Source organism: Gambusia affinis, linkage group LG19, assembly GCF_019740435.1.
Source record: "Gambusia affinis linkage group LG19, SWU_Gaff_1.0, whole genome shotgun sequence".
NCBI lineage: Eukaryota > Metazoa > Chordata > Actinopteri > Cyprinodontiformes > Poeciliidae > Gambusia > Gambusia affinis.
In genome coordinates this window covers 24,357,190-24,375,253 of record NC_057886.1, presented here as the reverse complement: position 1 = coordinate 24,375,253, position 18,064 = coordinate 24,357,190, and the positions used below count along the sequence as shown (strand labels likewise).

Here is an 18,064-nt window from a genome sequence, read left to right as displayed (position 1 = left end):
GATTTTAATGCCACCATAAAAACAACGAGAGAACACAGCTGTAAATACTGACTGCTCTTATTTTATAACAAACATTTACAACGCTGATTCCTCCCAGACTGACGGAAACCAAATCATCGGATTGGATCACCAACACTTCCTACATTTAAATAGGGCCCTCTGCTGGACAGCAACATGAACAACACCTCTGTCCTAAGTCGCACTGGCTGGTGACTTCCTGTGACTGTTTCACAATAAAAGCCTTTTAACATAGAGCGCTAGAAGACAGAATTTTTTATTACATTTAAAAAAAAAATCATGATGATGAGGAAGGTGATTGTGGTGGTGATCCGGACCAGAACCAGAACCAGCGGGGTCGCAGCATGCCGAAAATTTGAGGAACAACAGTAAAATATTCCTAAAATAAACTCTGTACAAAGCTTTGGTTCGTTTGTGCTGATGGTTAATAAACATATTTAGATTTAAATAGTTTTCAAATCCAAAAAACTATGATCCCGGCTCGGTTCTGTTGGAGCAGAGCTGCATCCGGGTCAGACGGTTCGGGGAGCAGCTGAGTCCAGTACGTCCCGGTTCCGGTCCAGTAACCCGGCGGTCCAACAGCAGCTGCATCGCGTCTCAGCGCCACCAGATGGCAGCTGAAAACCAGAACCAGACCCAAACCGCATCTGTTGGATTATAATCCAGAGTGAGGAGAAATCATCCGGGTCTGGTTCTGAAGGTCCGAACGAGTCACTGATACCGAACCGCTTCACCGGGAAATGACCGCAGGATCAGAGTCAAAACGCAAAGAAAACCTTAAAACGATAAACATCATCTAATGAGATTCTGCTTCTGAATTCATTTCCACGTTTTGAACATTCAGTAACTTAGAAACAGAAATCACAAATTTAGCAGCGTTGCTGAGCAACAGCCCATGATAGCATCCTAAGCTAATGCTCCCAATGACCTTTTTACAAAGTTGGAAGAAAAATCCAGAAGGTTTTGAATCCACGGAGAGCTGGAGAACAGTTTGATTCCAGCCAGAACCCGGTCCGGTTCTGAACCTCCGGTTTTGCTCCAGAACCGTTCATTTGACCTTTCACCTCCCTTTCTCCAGCTCCCTCCTGACAACTATGTTGGACTTTGGGTTTAGTCCAAACTCGGGTTTAAGAAAGTTCTCCAGAACTCGGCTGGGTTTTACCGGGTCAAGGCCAGTTCTGGGTAGTTCCACATTTGATAAAACATGATGTGAAGTGCTGGACCTGGAGCCAGAACCGGAAGCTTAAAGAACCCGACGGAGCTGCAGGGCCACGACATGGCTTCCGTTTTAAATGTTGGTGCAATACCAGCAGTGGCCACCAGATGGCGCCACACCGGAGTCTTCCTCAAAGAACCAACAGAATTTTAACATGTTTGTTACTGAAACATGATGAGTTTTGTCTGCTGATGGATCCCAGCAGAACCGTTCTGGACCTCATCCTAGATCTAAACAGACTGAAGGTTTTCTGGTTGCAGAATGATAAAGACATTAAACTTCCAGGTTAAATATCTAAAGTATTCATGGCTCCGGCTGAAAGGCGCTGCAGCAGCAGATCCAGTTCAGCGCTGCTGTTCTCCGACTGCAGCCCGAAGCAGGCGGAGCACCGATCCTGACGTTAAACGTTTAATCCAACATGGCGTCCAGCTGGTCGGCCAGGTCGTCAAACATGTTGCCGATGTCGTCCAAGATGGTCCCTGCTGACCTCACAGAGCTCCCCCTGCTGGTGAAACCAGAGACAGACGGTTAAAGCAGCGGAGAGGATTGTCCAGAAGAAACAGGAAGGATGAATATTCACCCCTTACTGCCGTCCTGGTTCAGCTTCGTCTCCACGGCCTTCAGAGCTGCTGCTAGAGAGCTGCTGGTCTGGTCCAGTCTCTGCTGGACCTCTTCCGTCTCAGAAGACGACTCAGAGGACAGAGGACTCCCCACAGGTCTCCTGGCAGCCAGAGAGGGGCTGCGGGGGCCCGGAGGAACCGGAGCTGTCGGCCCGGGGGCTGCTGAGGAGGCGAACGCCACGCTTTGGACCACACTGACTGTCAACGTGGGAGAGGACCGTCCTCCTAAAGAACACGACATGAGGACAAGTTTCACACCGACGGCTGTCAAAGTTTGGGTTAAAGAAGACCAGCAAGTCCTAACCCAGTCTGGTCCAGACCAACAAGTTTTCTACAACACTGCAAGTTACAAGTTAACTGTCACAAGTCCTTCAATAGAACAGGAAGACTCGACCAAGTCTCACAACTTCCTCTACAAAACCATTTACATCTAACAAAATTTGAAAGTCAGAGACAGAAAATCCCAGCCAAGCCCAGTTCAAGATCCTAAATAAAGATCAAATCTCCAGCCCGAGGGCTAAGTGATAAAAGAAAAAGGTAAGTCACACTAAGAAATCCCAACTCAAACTGGAAAGGCCCAGAAAGACCAGAAGGTCTCAAGGAAGGTAAGTTCTAACAACACATCAAGGCAAGACAGAAAGAAAAGTGAGAGACGACACAGAGAAATTACAACTAAAACACAAATGTTTCATATTAACATCATGGAATCTCAAGTCAATAGTGGAAAACACTCAAAGGTGGATTTGTTTCAAGTAACAAGCTGAAAATCCCAAACAAAATTGGGGAAAAAAACCCAATGAATAAATCTGAGATCGGCTTCATCTCCAAAGGAGAGAAAGTCTGTCCTAACCAAAACAAAACAGGTCCCAAGTTAAGACTGGTACAAGTCCACCAAACACTGAATACAATCATGGCAAAACTAGCGAATCCCAACAAAGACAGGAAATGCTACAAGATTTTACAGACTCATTCAAGACCGGCCAACCTTGAAATGGGAAGAGTCCAGTAAAATCCAGGTAGTCTGAAGACAAAACAAGTCAGGAAAAACAAGTCATAAACCAGGACCAAAACATAACATAACAAGCCAAGAGAACCCGGACAGAGGCTACTATGAACTTCAAGTTAAGTCTGAGAAGTTAGAAAACACAAACCAACAATAGCAAGGTTGGGAATATCTCAAATGAAGACTGCGGTGTCTGGAGACAGGACAGGTAACCAAAATCATAAACCCTGAAGTTAGAGAGAAGTCGAGTCCAAGTAAAGACCTGGTAGGCTCTAACCCTGAATCCTGACTGACAGGGACTGGTGAATGTATAAACACCAGACTGAAGCCATTCAGAAGCAGGATCCCTCATTAGGTTCCACATGAAGAGACGAGCAGCAGAAGCTTAAACCCTTCTGGTTGCCTCTTTGAACTGTGGAGTTCTGCAGGTACTTGGAGTACCACCAACCAGAGAACAGAATGGACACGTTCCTCAGAGGAGCTCTGAGGGTTCTTCAAAATGCTTGGATGTGATGAAGGTGTCGGTGTCTCACCCTGAGCGGCCAGCAGACTGTGGCGAACAGGTTTCGGGGTGATGGCGGGTTTTGGTGAGAGAGAAGGTTTCAGAGGAGACCCTGTTGCTGGGCTGCTGGGCCTCTCCAGACTGGCCTCGCTGATTCTCAGGTCCAGCTGGTCCTGGTTCCTGGATGGGGCCCTGCTGCCACCAGACTCGGACTCTGAGGCTCCGGATCTGACAGGGGAACCCTCGCCCTGCTCCTTGTCCTTGGGTTTGTGGCGCCTCTTCACCGTGTCGGACTCCTTCAAGTTGAACTCTGGAACGTCCAGAGCTTTGGACGCTGGTTTGTTTGGGGGCTCCAGCACGGCATCAGCTCTGGGGGGGCCAGGAGTTTTGGGTCTCTGTTTGATGGTCAGGTTGCCTTCTTCGGCAAAAGGGATGCACTCACTGGAGCTGTTCTGGGGAGACGAAGACCCGTCCAGGCCTTGAGCCTTCGGTTCCTCCTCCTCAGAGTCGGACTTCAACCCTCGGTCGATCTCTGCGTTGCTGCTGGTCTGACTGGGAAGACATTCGCTGTGGACCTTCCTCCTGAGCTCTACAGTCTCCCTGGCCTCTGACGCAGCGCCGTGTCTGGGCCCTGGGCTGCTCTCCAGAGAGGCGGTGATGCTCCTGACGCTCCCTGGGCTGTCGGTGACCACGTCCCCAGAGGACGAGGTGGGGCTGCTGTCGCTCAGCTCGCTGCTGGTCGTGCTGCTCACTGAGCTCAGCCTCTTCGGCGGCGGAGGAGGGGGACCCTTTTTGCGGGCACGCACGGCAAACGATTGACTGCGGCCCACATTGCCGTTCCTATCTGAGCCGGACTGCGACCGGCCCGGCTGGCTGCGGCCGGGCTTCCGGGTCAGGGTGGCGTAGGATGGAACGTCGGCTGGCAGAACGGTGAGGTCGTCGTCATCCTCGTCTGGCTCTCCGTCCGACAGAGCGTAGCGGGTCTTGCTCTGGGTGCGCCGGTTTGGGGGCGTCAGGGTCCGGTGGTGCTCGGGTCGGGCCGTCGGGTTCAGGGTGGTGGAACCGCACTGGGAATGCAGGTAGCTGAAGCCTTTCAGAGCCAGGGAGGCGCCGCGCGGCAGTTTGGGTTTGGCCGGTATGGCCGGGTACTTGAAGACGGTGGCCGTCCCCAGAGGCACCTGCTTCTGCAGTGGCTGATGCTGCAGCGGCCGCTGGTCCCAGCCCTCAGGCAGGTTCCTCTCCCAGGCCGGGCTTCCCTCCTGGCTCTCCTGGGACCAGCCAAGGGGACCAATTGGGGCAGTGGGAGGCTCCTGAGACCAGCCGGAGCCTCTGGACCGGGTGTCAATGTTCTCTTGGCTCTGCAACATCTCCACAGCGTTGTTGACGGCTAGGCCTTCGTCGCAGCCTCCGTAGTGACTCGCCATGGCAGTCTGAAGCTCTGCGCTCAGCTCGCTGTCCTGGAAGGTCACCATGATGGGGGTGTGAGGAGAGGAACACTCGCTGCTGGCGTCCGGAGACTCAATGGCGACCAGGTGGAGCGCTCCGGGCCCTTTACGCCGCAGCGTCCCTGTTCCGGTGTCCGCCTGCAAGATGGCCCTCTGGAGGTCGCTCAGCTTCTTCACCGCCAACATCAGCTTCTTCTGGTGGCCTGCAGAGGAAACGGAGCGTCAGAAAAAGTTCTGACCCGGATGGAGAGCGGCACGGCGGCTCCGGACCCAGCTTGGTGATGCCGATCTCCTGCAGGTCCTCCCACGTCAGGTCTTTGACGATGCTGATGGAGTCGTAGCCATTCTCTGACAGCTTCTTGTGGTACTGCGGGAGGCCGATGGCGCTGAGCCACTCGCAAAGGTCCGACTGGAAGGACAGGACGAAATGGGTCAGAACAGAACCGGAGCCGCGGACGGGCTGAGACGGATCAGAACCGAACTGTGGGCTCCTGCAGGTCAACACTCACAGGGATGTACTCCGGCAGCCACTCTGGGATGTTCAGGTTGTTGATCTCCATGGAGATCTTCTTCCGGTGCCCCGGTTTGGTGACGCCGATGGCAGTCAGGTCCTGAACAGGAAACACATCAGAAACAGGAAGTTGGTGGAGTTGGTGGTGTGATCCACCGGGTCAGGCCTCTAACGGGCTTCTGGTGGATTCACCTCAGGAGTCATCCGGCTGATGGTGGGAACATCGTAGCCGGCGCTCAGGAAGTTCCCGGTGTACTGCTGCAGCTGGAAGTCGCTCAGCCACTGGAAGATGGCGTCCGCATCCTGGGACACAGAGTCAGGAAGTCCAAACCCGGTTCTGATCCAAACCCGGTTCTGATCTGATCCAAAACCGGTTTTGATCCGAAATACACACTCTACCAACTCAGTTAGTTCACTCTTTGATGAAAAACAACATTAATAGAAATGTTTAATTTTTTACGATTTTATATCTGAAACTTATTAGCACTGAAATGATCCACAAGTCAACTTGATCACAACAGAAATATTTTTAATAATTAACCAAATCAAAATGTAATGGTATTAAATAAATTAAACATTATTTTATCTAAAGCTAGAAAAAACATATATTAAAAATACATATTTATATATTATTTTTGGGCACATTTTTCCAGAAAATATTCTTTAAAAAATACAAACAATAAGAACTCTGCAGATGAAATTTATTTAAAGTTTCTGATCATCATCACTTTTGAGTTTTTATTAACAGTAATAATTTATTCAGGACGCCCCCTGCGGATGTCTCCCTGGGAGGAGAGCCAGGACAGACCGGGTCCTGGCCTGATCCTCCTACCTTCCCCTCTAGCAGCTGCTGCGGACGAACGAACTGCTGCGTGAAGCTGGGCTCTGCCAGGCGCTGCACCGTCACCGTCTGCCTGCGAGGGGCGCCACCTGCAGGACTCTCTGCCTGCCTGCTGGGGTCAGCAGAGGCTCCTGGATCAGCAGCAGGGGGCGCCAGCTGCACAGCAACAAAAACAAGCTCAGACTCAGAGAATCTGACATTTATGACGTTATTACAGACATGGAAACCACTGATTTATTTTTTGGATTTAATCTTTTAAATGATTTATGAGAAACGGGCTGTTCGGACATTCTGGATCAGTCTGACTGTACCTTGTTGTCATGGTGACCGGTAGTGTGCTGCTGCCCGTTGGGAACGCTGTTGCTCTCGGTGCTCTGGCCGCTGCCAGCGCTGCGGGTGCTGCCCACGCTGCCGGTGCTTCCCACGCTGTTCCTGTCCCCAGCTGCAAACACAACAACATACCCGGTGAAAGTGGGCGGGGCTTCCGGGCGGCGTCAGGCCGGGGTCGGTTCGGTGTCAGGCCGGGGGTGCAGCTGTCTACAGAGGCAGGGCAGCGGGGCTGCAGCAGTGCAAGCAGTCAGACGTCTCGATGGAGGCGTTTCCAGGTCTTCCTGATCTTCGTTCGTCAACTGAAACTCTCTGAGATCGACATGCAGCAGCTTCCGTAGTGCAGCTACATCACAGGACGACCTGCTGTCGCCCCCTGTGGCAGCCGTGAGGATTGCTGTTAGCATGAGGCTCTGATTTCAGCGTGCAGCAGCGCGTTTTGGACCCGACACACCAAGACGACCAGCGTGTCTCCTGACCAGCGGCTTCCAGTACGGTTGGTTCGGTCTGCTGGACCCAGCAGACAGAGGCCTCTCATTGGTTGAGTGTTGACCAGTTCTATGGTTACCCAACTTCATGATGCTGAAAATCCTTTAACTCATGAAGGTACCAATTCTACCTCATTGTGCAGGGAGCTCTGTACCTGAAGCTGAAGAGGTCCAAGAACAGAACGCCTTCAGTCAGCGCAAACACACAGGCATAAGCTGAGCTGAATCTAGAGGCATTTTTCTCCAGTTTGGAGAAAAAAATCTTTTAAAGTCAGAGTGCTAGAAGTATGGAGCAGCATCAGGGCCAAAATTAAGACTACCGTCCACCCAGCGGTGGCTACTTTCTTGTTGGATGAAGCTGCATCCATTCTGAATCTGGCTGCTGATTGGATCACTGATAGGCCGGCACTGGCCAAGGAGAGGGAGGCTACTTACTAGTGATAGCTTAGGACATTCTAATGACTAGCATGATTAGGCTAGCGTGAGCATTAAGGGGGTGAACACACACGTAGTTTTCTTTAAAGCAAACAGAATAGATGCATTGACATGTTCTTTTGACAGAGTTTCCTGCAATCCAACATGACACCTAGCAGAAACATGCTACGTTACGTAGAGCTGAAGTTGGCTTCTGATTTGTCAAACAGCTAAAGGACGATTCCACCTAAGTTTTCACTACCTTGAGCAACTCTAACTTTACTGGTGCTGGTCTATTATTGATCAGATCACTAGCCAGATTTGCTAGGCGGCAGCTGTTAGCCTGTACAATGCTAATGCTAGGATATCCTAGGCTAACACCAGCCTATCCAATGGTAATGTAACCCTATGTATGCTAATGGACAGAAGAGGAAATAGGCAATGCAGTGCTTCACCAGCTCAGGCATGCTAGTTCCAAGCCTATCCAATGCTAACACTAGCTAGTCATGCTAGTCAGTAGCTTCTCCAAAGCTAATGCTAGTGAGCAGTCTCCTTCTCAGTTAGCGTTGCTAGCCTATCATTAACCATTAGCTGGCTGTGGAATGGGAGCTTCCAGCAACAAAAGCACTGCTGGATGTGAAAGAGTCTTAATTTGGTCCAAACACTGGAACTCTAGAAGAACCAGAGTCAAACTGTCCTTAAATGTCTGGGTTTCTACGAAATGGCTTTGGAAAAGTTTAAAATTAAGAAGTTGCTCTTCACAGTAGATGAGGGCAGAACTGATGTCCAGAATCCAGAACACTGGTGCTTCTGGAGGCTGAATAATCTGTGTGCAGTCTGCCCTTGAAAGGTCATAGGTTAGGGTCAACGCTATCACAACCTGGGCCAGCGGCACTAATATCACATTATTCCTGTACTCTGGGTAGAGGGACTCCTGTACCAAATAAATACCAGGAAACAAACAAACAAAATACCTGCAAACACTGGTAGGGTCCAGCTGGACCCTACCAGTGTTTGCAGGTATTTTGCAAACTGGGGCGCACACACCTCCAGATTGCACACAGACCTGGAAGCAGACGATCATAGATCAAATGTTGGAGTTATTCCAGACAGAAATATAACAGTTTTGCAGACTGGCGGCTCTGCTCTGATTGGCTGAGGAGGCGGGCGCTGGCGTCTCGGTGTATGGGGTCCGGGCTCAGCGGGGCAGAAGCTCTGGTTCAAGGGGGCTTACCGTGGAACGAGTCCCTGAGGACCCAGACGTCCTCAAAGGGACACCCAGACTGAGACAGGAGGCTCGAAGACGAACCTATCAGACACAGAGACGGACCGGGTTCTGTTTGGGCCTGAGGCGGTACCACGCAGCCAGCAGCTTCTGGGCCTTAATGAAGCTTTGGCTCCAAACAACGGAAGCAAGACAAACTAAAGTCCAAACTTTGGTTCAGAGATCAGAACCGCCCGAATGAAGACGACTGGGGACACTCGCTGTGCGCGAAACCAGAACCAGAACCGTTCCCGGTGTGTGTCTTGAGTGTGTGCTGTACCTGCACAGGTCGCCAAGCCGTTGGGCAGAACCAGGTGGGTGGGCGGGGCATACAGACTGTAGGAGTCGTCGGTGTGGGGGGCGGAGCTTAGGCTGGAGGAGAGGGGGGGTCTAGACGGCTGCTGTTGGCGCTGGGTGGGCAGAGAGGCGTGCCGGGACAGAGCGCCCCCTACAGGGCGAGAGAGGAACAGGAGGAGGAGGAAGGAAAGGTTGGTCAGAGGGAGGAGTCAGTCTGGATGGAGGAGCAGGAAGGGGAGGAGCATGAGATGGAGCAAGCAGCTGATTGGTTCCTGCAGAGGCAAACAACCCGACAGCCAGAGCCCACCGGCGGCCCGGCTCCCTGCAGACCAGGTCCAGAAAGCTTCCAGAACCCAGACACAGTCAGAACACGCCGGGTCCTGCTGTTCTGGTACCAGAAGCTTCACTGAAACGGCTCTGAGTTAAAACGATCCGGAAAATAAAACCGACTGATCAGTAAGAACTTCAGAACCACCGAACACCAACAGGACTAAACCAGATTAAAACAAGATTACACCAGATTAAAATAAGATTGCACCAGATTAAACCAGAATAAACCCTGGATGAAACAAACAAACAGGATAAATCTGAGAATATTTCCAGTTAAAACCAGAATAAAACAAGAACAAAAAAACTAAATTAAATGAAAGTAAAACCAGAATAAAAAAGACCAAATCCAGTTGAAGGCAGAATAAATGAGAACCGAATCAGAATATTGACCAGAGGAAACGCTGAGCTGGCATTGATCATGTGATCATGTGATTACATCAGAGCCGCCATCTTGGCGTCTCACTGACCGTTCCGCCTGCTGATCACCTCCACGATGGACGGAGGGAAGAAGCCGACCCGGTCCGTTCCCCGCTGGCTGTCGTGGATGTGGCCCTTCCAGCGCCCGTCCAGGTGCTGCTCCAACACCTGCAGGGGGCGACACCGAGCAGCTGGCATGAAAGCACCTTCAGGGTGAGAGCAGGAGATTTGGGCTGACAAGCAGAACCAGAACCAGGGTTCTGTAACCAGGCTGTCTGGTTTGGTTTTAACCAGAATTTAGTTTCTCACTTTATGAATCATATATGCAGCTACAAACAAGCTGGTTTCTGCTGCACAACCTGTTTAGTTCTGCTGGTGGATCCTTATGGATCGTCTCAAGGTCCGAATCCTGGACCAGGACACAATCTAGAAATTTTCAAGACCAGAGGAGTCAGGGATTTTCAAGTTTCTGATTAGACATTATCAATAAAGATTTATTGATAATTTACCTGAATTAAATGGAATAAGAGTATTGGATTGAGACGTTGTTCCGAGTTCCACCACAGGGTGGCGGTGCTTCCCCTGCTAGTCCCCACAGAAACGTGAAGAAGATCACAAACGGTAAAGATTCTAGATTTAGTTTACTTCTAGGTTGTTAATATCCACCAATCACGTGGATCTGATCACCATAAAGCCTTTATGATATAATATTTGTTATTCCATTAACCAGCTTCATGTATACTCTGCTCAGAGAAGGAAATAAATGTTCTACTCTGTTAGCATCTTCGCGCTAGCATGCTAGTAGCCCCGCTAGTTTAACAGCTAACTGCAGGTGTTTTTTAGTATGTTGTCTCTCAGCTCTCTGCTGAATTAAACATGATAGAAAATTATGAGTTTCACTCAGAAATTAACATTCAGTGAGCAAAAATCTGTTAAATACTTTAAAAGTTCTGCATTTTTACTAGAAAGTTGTACGTGATGGAATTATTAGGTCATGAACTTTGCTATTCAACATGTTTAAAATAATACAAACGTGAAATAAAGAGGTGATGATTATTTGCAATGGATTCCAGGCTTTCAGAAAGTCTGCTTTCCTGATTTACTGACTGAGTTTGTAACCACCGTCTTCTTCAGCTGAGTCCTTCAGACCAGAACCAGAGACGTGGTTCTGGTACCACAGCGTCTCACCGTGATCACGTCTCCTGCCCGGATGTTGAGGGCAGTTGGGTCGTGGAGGTTCCAGTGGTCCTTCAGGGCTCTGACCTGCAGGATCCCCGTCGCGTCTATGGAGGAAACAGAGCCGGATCAGAACCGGATCAGCCCATCAGAACCTCATGTGATCAGAATATGTAAAACTCTAGTAGCTGCTTTGGTTTGGTCTGAATGAAGAACCAGTGAAGCACCAGAAACAGTTTCACAGCGACATGGAAGCTGAGCGTGCACGTGGAAGCTGAGCGTGCACGTGGAAGCTGAGCGTGCACGTGGAAGCTGAGCGTGCACGTGGAAGCTGTATAAATCATGTTCAGGTTTGTAAAGATGTGGTTTGGACAATCATGGTGACGGAGTGCAAAACTCTGAAGCTCTCTGCAGGGCTCCTGTCAGCTGATGTGTGACCTCTGACCTCTCAGCAGCTGCTTGATGTCCTTGCTGGCGTGGGACGTGGTGAACTGGTTGACGATGTCCAGCGCCGTCTGGTTGTAGGTGTTTCTGATGTTCACGTCCACGCCGGCCTGGACAGAGAGAAACATGGCTGCTGAGAGCTGATCAACACCAGGGGGCGCTAAACCGTTCCCCACAACTAAACCAGCTTGTCATGAAGAGGAACAGATCTACAATTATAGGTCTACAGTTATAGATATAGAGTTACACATCTAGAGTTAGAGATCTATAATTACAGATCTAGAGATATAGATCCATATATGTAGAAGAATCACATAAAAACAGTTCCAAAGTCGGCCTTCTGTCAGCTGAAGAACATTTCCAGAAACACAAAAGATTTGTTCTGGAACAAACTACCAGAAACTGATTGATCTGGTTGAACTGACTGATAAGGAAGGAATCATTCAGAAACGGCTGCAGTGACTCACGTCCAGCAGCAGTCGCACTGCCTCCGTCTTGCCGTACAGTGCAGCTTCATGCAGCGCCGTTCCAGACTTGCTAGTCTTGTTGATGTCGATCCCGGCCTTCAGCAGCAGCCTGAGCAAACACAGAGCTGCTTGTTAACAGTTCAGAGGTCACAGTTTTAGCTTCAGCAGCTAAAACCAGTGTGAGAAGCGATGAACCTCCTAAGGCTGCAGACCTTCAGGCTAACTCAGCGCTAACCTTTAAGACCGTTGTTATGGTGCAAAACCATGACGACAAGGGGCTTGGTTTATACGACCAGGAGCTGAGATAAGACCTGAACTTTGACCCTGAATCCCATTATCCCAAACTAACTTCTCCACCCAGATGGAGATTAAAGAGGAGCAGCAAAAGCAAAGGAGCCGGATCAGCCTGAATGCTCAGCGGTTGGCATGAGACAGTCACACAGGAGCAGTCTTCAGTCAGAGGCCTTTTCAGACTCACTGTAACACTGACTGCTACTGGAGATCAACTGAAGCTATTTCATTTCTCTTTGGGATGAATAGTTTTAATGAATTTGAACTGAAGCTGTTCCAATAGGAACTCAGCGAGGGCTGCAGCGCCGTCTGAGAAGGTCAGAGGTCACGGTAAGCATTAAAATCCTCTGGAGCAAAGGAAGTGCAGACCTCCTGAAGGTCCTTCATCAGTTTGTGCTTTGAAACATTTATTTTTGTCAAAACAGCGTCTCCAGACATTAAAGCTCAGAGTAGCTAGCCTGTAGCAGGGCTGCATTCTGGCTGCAGTTGTCGATTCTGAAGCGGCTTCAGTCACATTAAACTGTTGTTCTTGTTCTTCAGCGCTGCTGTCAGTTATCTTCACATCTTCACAGCCAGAGCTCTAGTTGACAGCCAGGAAGGGGAGCTGGAACTGGGTCACAGAACCACTGCAGTGGGATTCACACGGCAGCAGGGAGATCAGGGCAGAAAGCCTAGAACAAACCCAGTCCAGTCCAGTCCAGTCCAGTCCAGTCCAGCCCAGTCCAGTCCAGTCCAGTCCAGCCCAGTCCAGTCCAGTCCAGTCCAGTCCAGCCCAGTCCAGTCCAGTCCAGTCCAGTCCAGTCCAGTCCAGTCCAGCCCAGTCCAGTCCAGCCCAGCCCAGTCCAGCCCAGTCCAGTCCAGTCCAGTCCAGTCCAGTCCAGGCTCAGAAGCTGTACATCTTCGTTGTGGATCCAGGAAGTCCTGCAGGCTGCAGACAGACTGACTTCCTGTGGACACAGCAGCTCATAGCAACCATTGCCATAGCAACCAGCAGTTAGCGTGGTTTCTGATCAGCCCTGCCAGACCGAGGTCCTCTGCACCTGAAACAGGTGAGACTTTCCACCTGTCCAGTCTGTGGCCCTCAGCCTTCATCCTGCAGCATCGTCTTCCTCCAACCAGCTGATCCGGTTCACATCCATATTATGGGATGCCGTTTCCAACATTACAGCCGATTCCAGAGGAATATTTTCACCTGGTTAGTAGCGATTACTAGCTAATGAAATATTTAGTTTGAAGTTCAACATTTAGCGTGGTAATGTGTCGGTCAGCAGTGAGCTGCAGCTGGATGTTTTATTTAAACTGTGAACATCCCTGAAACACGAAGCCTCATTCATTTGGGTTCTGTCAGGATAAAACCCAGAACGTTGCAGCTGCTGTCAGACTGTGACTCCATAATCGTCATGATGGCTCTGGTTTCCATTTGAACGCTGATAAACGTTTTAAACCTTCAGAACCGGACTCAGTCGGGTTTCATCAGCTGGACTCTCGCTTTCTTCATTTCTTTTTGCATTTTTACTTCATGCTGGTATTTATTTGGTTTCTGCTGTTCAGACCCCAGACTGGACTCTGGTTCTGACCCGGTTTCCTCACCGTATGACGTCTTTGTGTCCGTTGCGAGCCGCCAGATGCAGCGGCGTGGTGTAGGCGGAGTCTGTCGGCTCCTTCCTCTCATCCTCCAACAACGCCGCCACCATGTTGCTGCTCAGGAGCAGCTGCACCACCTGGAGGAGGACAGGAGGACAGGAGGACAGAGGGACACGTCCTCTGATTCAGTCCAACCTCTCAGGAATAAAACTGCATCATGTTTCTGAGGAAATTATGGATCCTGAACAAACGTGGCTCAACACGCGGCGCCGGGGCAGGAAGTGAGACGGGAAAGTTTAGGAATCCAGAAAATACTTTAATATTCCAGAACTTTCCTAAAGCCACGAATCCCTGCTGATGCTCATTTCGGTCGGACCTCTCAGAACCCGACCTCTCAGAACCCGACCTCTCAGAACCGCTCGCTCACCTTGGCCCGTCCGAACTCACAGGCCAGGTCCAGAGGAGTCTTCTTGGCCCGGTTGAGCAGACACGGGTTGGACTGGTGCTGCAGCAGCATCTCCGACTGAAAGCACAAACAGAACCAGATCAGGTTCTGCCATTGACCCGGTACTAGAGGTTCTCCTGGTTCTGGGAAGCTGCTGCTGGATCCTGCGGTTCTGACCCAGTTTTGGCCCGGTTCTGGCTCTGTGACAGAATCAGTTGATCCTACTGAGTCGCTTCCTGTCAGGATGTTCAGGAGCAGGTCAAACCGGCCCATCAGAACCAGAACCTCTGCTCACTGTAATTCGGCCAGAATCACCAGAATCTCTGGGATTATTAATCCATATTCAAATTTGGACCAGAACCGGGCCAGATCCAGAACCCTACAGAGAGGAAACTCATCTGTCATTATGGGATGGCGTCGTCATGGAAACCATCACAATATTAAAACTGCACAGCAGAACCTCAGGTCCAGAGCCGGGTCTGAACAGAACCAGAACCTGACTAATCACCCGGGTCTGTAGAGGAGAAGATGCAGAACTTTCAGTTAAATCTCAGATTATTTAGATTATTTAATTTGATATTTAGAATAAATTCACTGAATGATCACAGCAGCAGGACTCACACTGCCTGGTTCTGGTTCTGGTTCTGTGGACTCACACACTGCCTGGTTCTGGTTCTGGTTCTGTGGACTCACCACCTCATAGTGCCCGTATTGGGCCGCCAGGTGCAGTGGGATGTGTCCGTCCATGGAGGCGGCGTTGACCGACGCTCCGGACCGGAGCAGCGTCAGGACGGACTGGGCCTTCCCCTGCCAGGCGGCGTAATGTAGCGGTCGCATTCCTGCAACCATAGCAACCACAGCATGCGGTCAGAACAGAACCAGAACCGCCGGAACGGGCCCGGTAGAACCTCACCGTTGGTGTCTTTAATGTCGACGGCGGCCTGAGCCTCCAGCAGCGCCGCCAGCAGCTCTGTGGTTCCGGTGAGGGCAGCATGGTGCAGCGCCGAGAAGCTGCAGGTCAAAGGTCACACAGAGATCCCGGGTCAAAGGTCAGGTCAATCAAATGTGGGAGAAGCGGACATTTTCTCAGCCATTAATCAACTCATAATAAAACATTTATGAAGAAAAAGTTTTGCTTCAAGCTAAAATCATTTAACTTTTTACCACAAAAATCTAATTTTTATTCCATTTTTAACTAATTTAAAAACAGTTTTTATACCGGCTCAACAACAAGAGAAAGTTGCCAGATTTGACTTAAAACAGAGGTCTTCAACATGGGGGTGGCAACCCCTAGAGGGTCAGGAGAAACTGCAGAGGGGTCATGAGATTTCTGATTAAAAATATCTTGTTTTTATTTCTAAAACATTTAAAGTTATGTCTTTAATTAAACATTAATATAAATCCAAGTTGTAAGGAATTAATAAAAAGAGGCATAAAATAAAGACGATGTGATGGACCAGAACCGGTTCAGAACCAAATCTAACAGAACTGAGACAACCCAGCATGTCTCCGTCCTCCCCGCAGCTGAGTGGGTCGCACTGAGAGGAAACGGACCTGCAGGCTGCAGGCCGGTTCTGACTGCAAAGAGCCAGATAAAAGGAGGGGGAGGGGGGAATCTCTCTTGTGAAACGCCGGTGATGCGTTCAAGTCCAGAAAGCGCCGCTGGCAGTGGCAGTAATGGACAGAGCTCAGAGTTTCAGGTTGAGACTCGGTGAATCGTCAACGCTCTGATGGCTGAGCTGAAACAGGAAGCTGCATCCAGCTGAAACCAAGTCCACCTCGCTGCAGCAAACAGGAAGGGCGGGACGGACCGCTGTCAGTCTCAGACCTTATTTGGAAATGGGACCATTGCACTCCGGAAGTGAAGGGGGCGCTATTTGCTATATTATCAGCAGCCTCCCATTATTATTTTCTTTTGAAATCTGTGATATATCTTCACCTTTAGGAAGAATTTTCATTCTCGGCATTAGGCCTGTTGCGATAAACAGTAAATCAATTAATTATACCATAAATTAAAACTATCAACGTCATTTTAATTATCGTCTCTTCCAGCCTTTTTCTCTTTCTGTTGATGACACTGAATGAAAAAAGGTTCAACTCCGCTGCTCTCCACTGACCCTCCCTTCCTCATTTCCTCAGTATAATGTCCAGTTCACACTACACCATCTTAGAGCTGTCGGCCGATTGTCGGCCCATTTTCAAAACCTGAGAGATCACACATTAGCCCACAGAAATCCTAGGTAGAACGGTTCCATCGGGTTCCATCGGGTTCCATCGGGCCGTGTGGTGTCCAACAATGGGCACAAAATAATGGCTCCAAGTCCAGTGAAGTCATTTTAAAACCAGACATTAATCAATGCTTTACTACAATCTCCCTGCAGTGCATGTGGCTCTAGTGTCAGCGTAACGTCCTGACTGAATGAAAATCATTAGAACCTTTTTATGTCACGTTAACGAAGAACAGCTGAAAAGTTACCGGGTTCATCAACTGGTACCAATTTGGCTCCAACTCCTCCCCTCATCATTTCTATATTCTTTACACCAAATGTTTTATAAACATTAATGTTGTTTCCACATATCATCTCCAATGTCCGCTGGACTTCGGGTTGCTCCGTGTCAGCTGTTTGGGATTCCCCTCTGTAATTTCCCCTCAGAAAGCAGGAGGAGAATCCGGCTTTCTGATTGGCTACCTGTCACATTCAACAGGCTGCGTTAAGCTCCCAGTGGGGAAAACCCCTGATTTAGATCGGAGCGCCACAACGATCTACCGTAACACACCACACACTACAGGATGATCGGTTATGAAACCACAAGAGACAATCTGAGAACATCAACGTTCTCAGATTGTCTTAAGGGGAAAATGTAGGAGTGAACTAACGTGTAGTGTGAACTATTGCATCAGGTAGTCGATGTTCCATCTTCTCTATTTAAATCTAATGATTACTGAAGGACAATATGGTTTACAGACTTCATAATCTGAACTCTTTTGGTTGAATCCAGTATTTATTTACACTTTGGTGTTTTTATTCAAGTACATTTTTGTTAATGGAGACTGAGAATCCATTTTATTTTTATTTTTGGTTGTTTTATTTATCAGTTTCAGTGTTAAATGTTCATCTGAAAATAAAGTGTATCTATCTTTGACAGGAAATCACATGAATTATTATGTAATTTCCATTAAATCAGTGTAAAAAGGTCTTCAAACAATATTATCGTTTATCGTAATAGTTTTTTGAGACAATTAATCGCTCAGTAAAATTTGCTATCGTGACAGACCTAAAATCAATATATCAAAATAAAATATTGCTGGAAAATACACCTTTAAGCATGTTGATTTTGACAAACATAACAGCATTTCATCAAATCTTTATTGTATTAAGATCATGTAGGTTTTTCTAATATTGACGAAGACGCAACATTATGTGTGGCTGGTTAGCTCAGTTGGTCGGAGCGTGGTGCTTTCAGTCAAACAATACTTCAAAATTAAAAAGGTTGTAAAACAAAATCAATAATTCAAAATAAAAAGGGGTGGAAAATAATGGGTCTCCATGGAAACCAGTTTAAACATGCAGCTGCCACATAGACTGAAACGGTCTTCTGTCTCCCATTGTTCCCACTGAATGTCTCACAGAAGCGCCAGGAAAGTCAAACGGTCTCCATGACGACCAGGCCGACTTGCACAACAACCACAGCTGTGATTTGCTCTTAAAACCACGCCCCCTAGTCTGCAAAAAGGGGAGGAGCTCAACAGAAAGGGGAGGAGCCTAGTATTGCAGGATGAGAGCAGCAGTGTCTGAATGGACCTTATCAGAAGGGCCACGTTTCACTGGCTGAGGCCAATTCTACGTAGTAACGCAGCTACCACATGTGTAGCCGTCTCACAAACACACACTGATGTACATGCATCAGTAAACTCATGCTAATGTAATGCCAGATATATAGTGGACTAGCAGACCAGCAGAAA

At 48.9% G+C, this 18,064-nt stretch overlaps 1 protein-coding gene across 5 annotated transcripts in view; it reads right to left on the bottom strand.

The window, feature by feature from the left end:
* Window positions 1-258: 258 nt before the first annotated feature.
* LOC122821625 (caskin-2-like) overlaps window positions 259-18,064 on the bottom strand; it is a 33,084-nt gene continuing 15,278 nt past the window's right edge. The window contains exons 4-21 of one of the 5 annotated variants that reach the window (XM_044099714.1): window positions 15,014-15,111; window positions 14,794-14,939; window positions 14,083-14,178; window positions 13,662-13,792; window positions 11,781-11,889; window positions 11,315-11,423; window positions 10,882-10,976; window positions 9,744-9,861; window positions 8,930-9,097; window positions 8,620-8,694; window positions 6,468-6,598; window positions 6,148-6,312; window positions 5,508-5,618; window positions 5,314-5,415; window positions 5,075-5,213; window positions 3,391-5,007; window positions 1,815-2,079; window positions 259-1,736 (exon numbers count right to left, since the gene is read on the bottom strand). In XM_044099714.1, the coding sequence (XP_043955649.1) occupies window positions 1,643-1,736; window positions 1,815-2,079; window positions 3,391-5,007; window positions 5,075-5,213; window positions 5,314-5,415; window positions 5,508-5,618; window positions 6,148-6,312; window positions 6,468-6,598; window positions 8,620-8,694; window positions 8,930-9,097; window positions 9,744-9,861; window positions 10,882-10,976; window positions 11,315-11,423; window positions 11,781-11,889; window positions 13,662-13,792; window positions 14,083-14,178; window positions 14,794-14,939; window positions 15,014-15,111 (3,769 nt within the window). In that variant the 3' untranslated portion in view covers window positions 259-1,642. Of the gene's footprint in view, window positions 1,740-1,814; window positions 2,080-3,390; window positions 5,008-5,074; window positions 5,214-5,313; window positions 5,416-5,507; window positions 5,619-6,147; window positions 6,313-6,467; window positions 6,599-8,619; window positions 8,695-8,929; window positions 9,098-9,743; window positions 9,862-10,881; window positions 10,977-11,314; window positions 11,424-11,780; window positions 11,890-13,661; window positions 13,793-14,082; window positions 14,179-14,793; window positions 14,940-15,013; window positions 15,112-18,064 lie in introns of all 5 variants that reach the window. The other 4 variants (XM_044099715.1, XM_044099713.1, XM_044099716.1 and 1 more) reach the window with 4 other exon arrangements.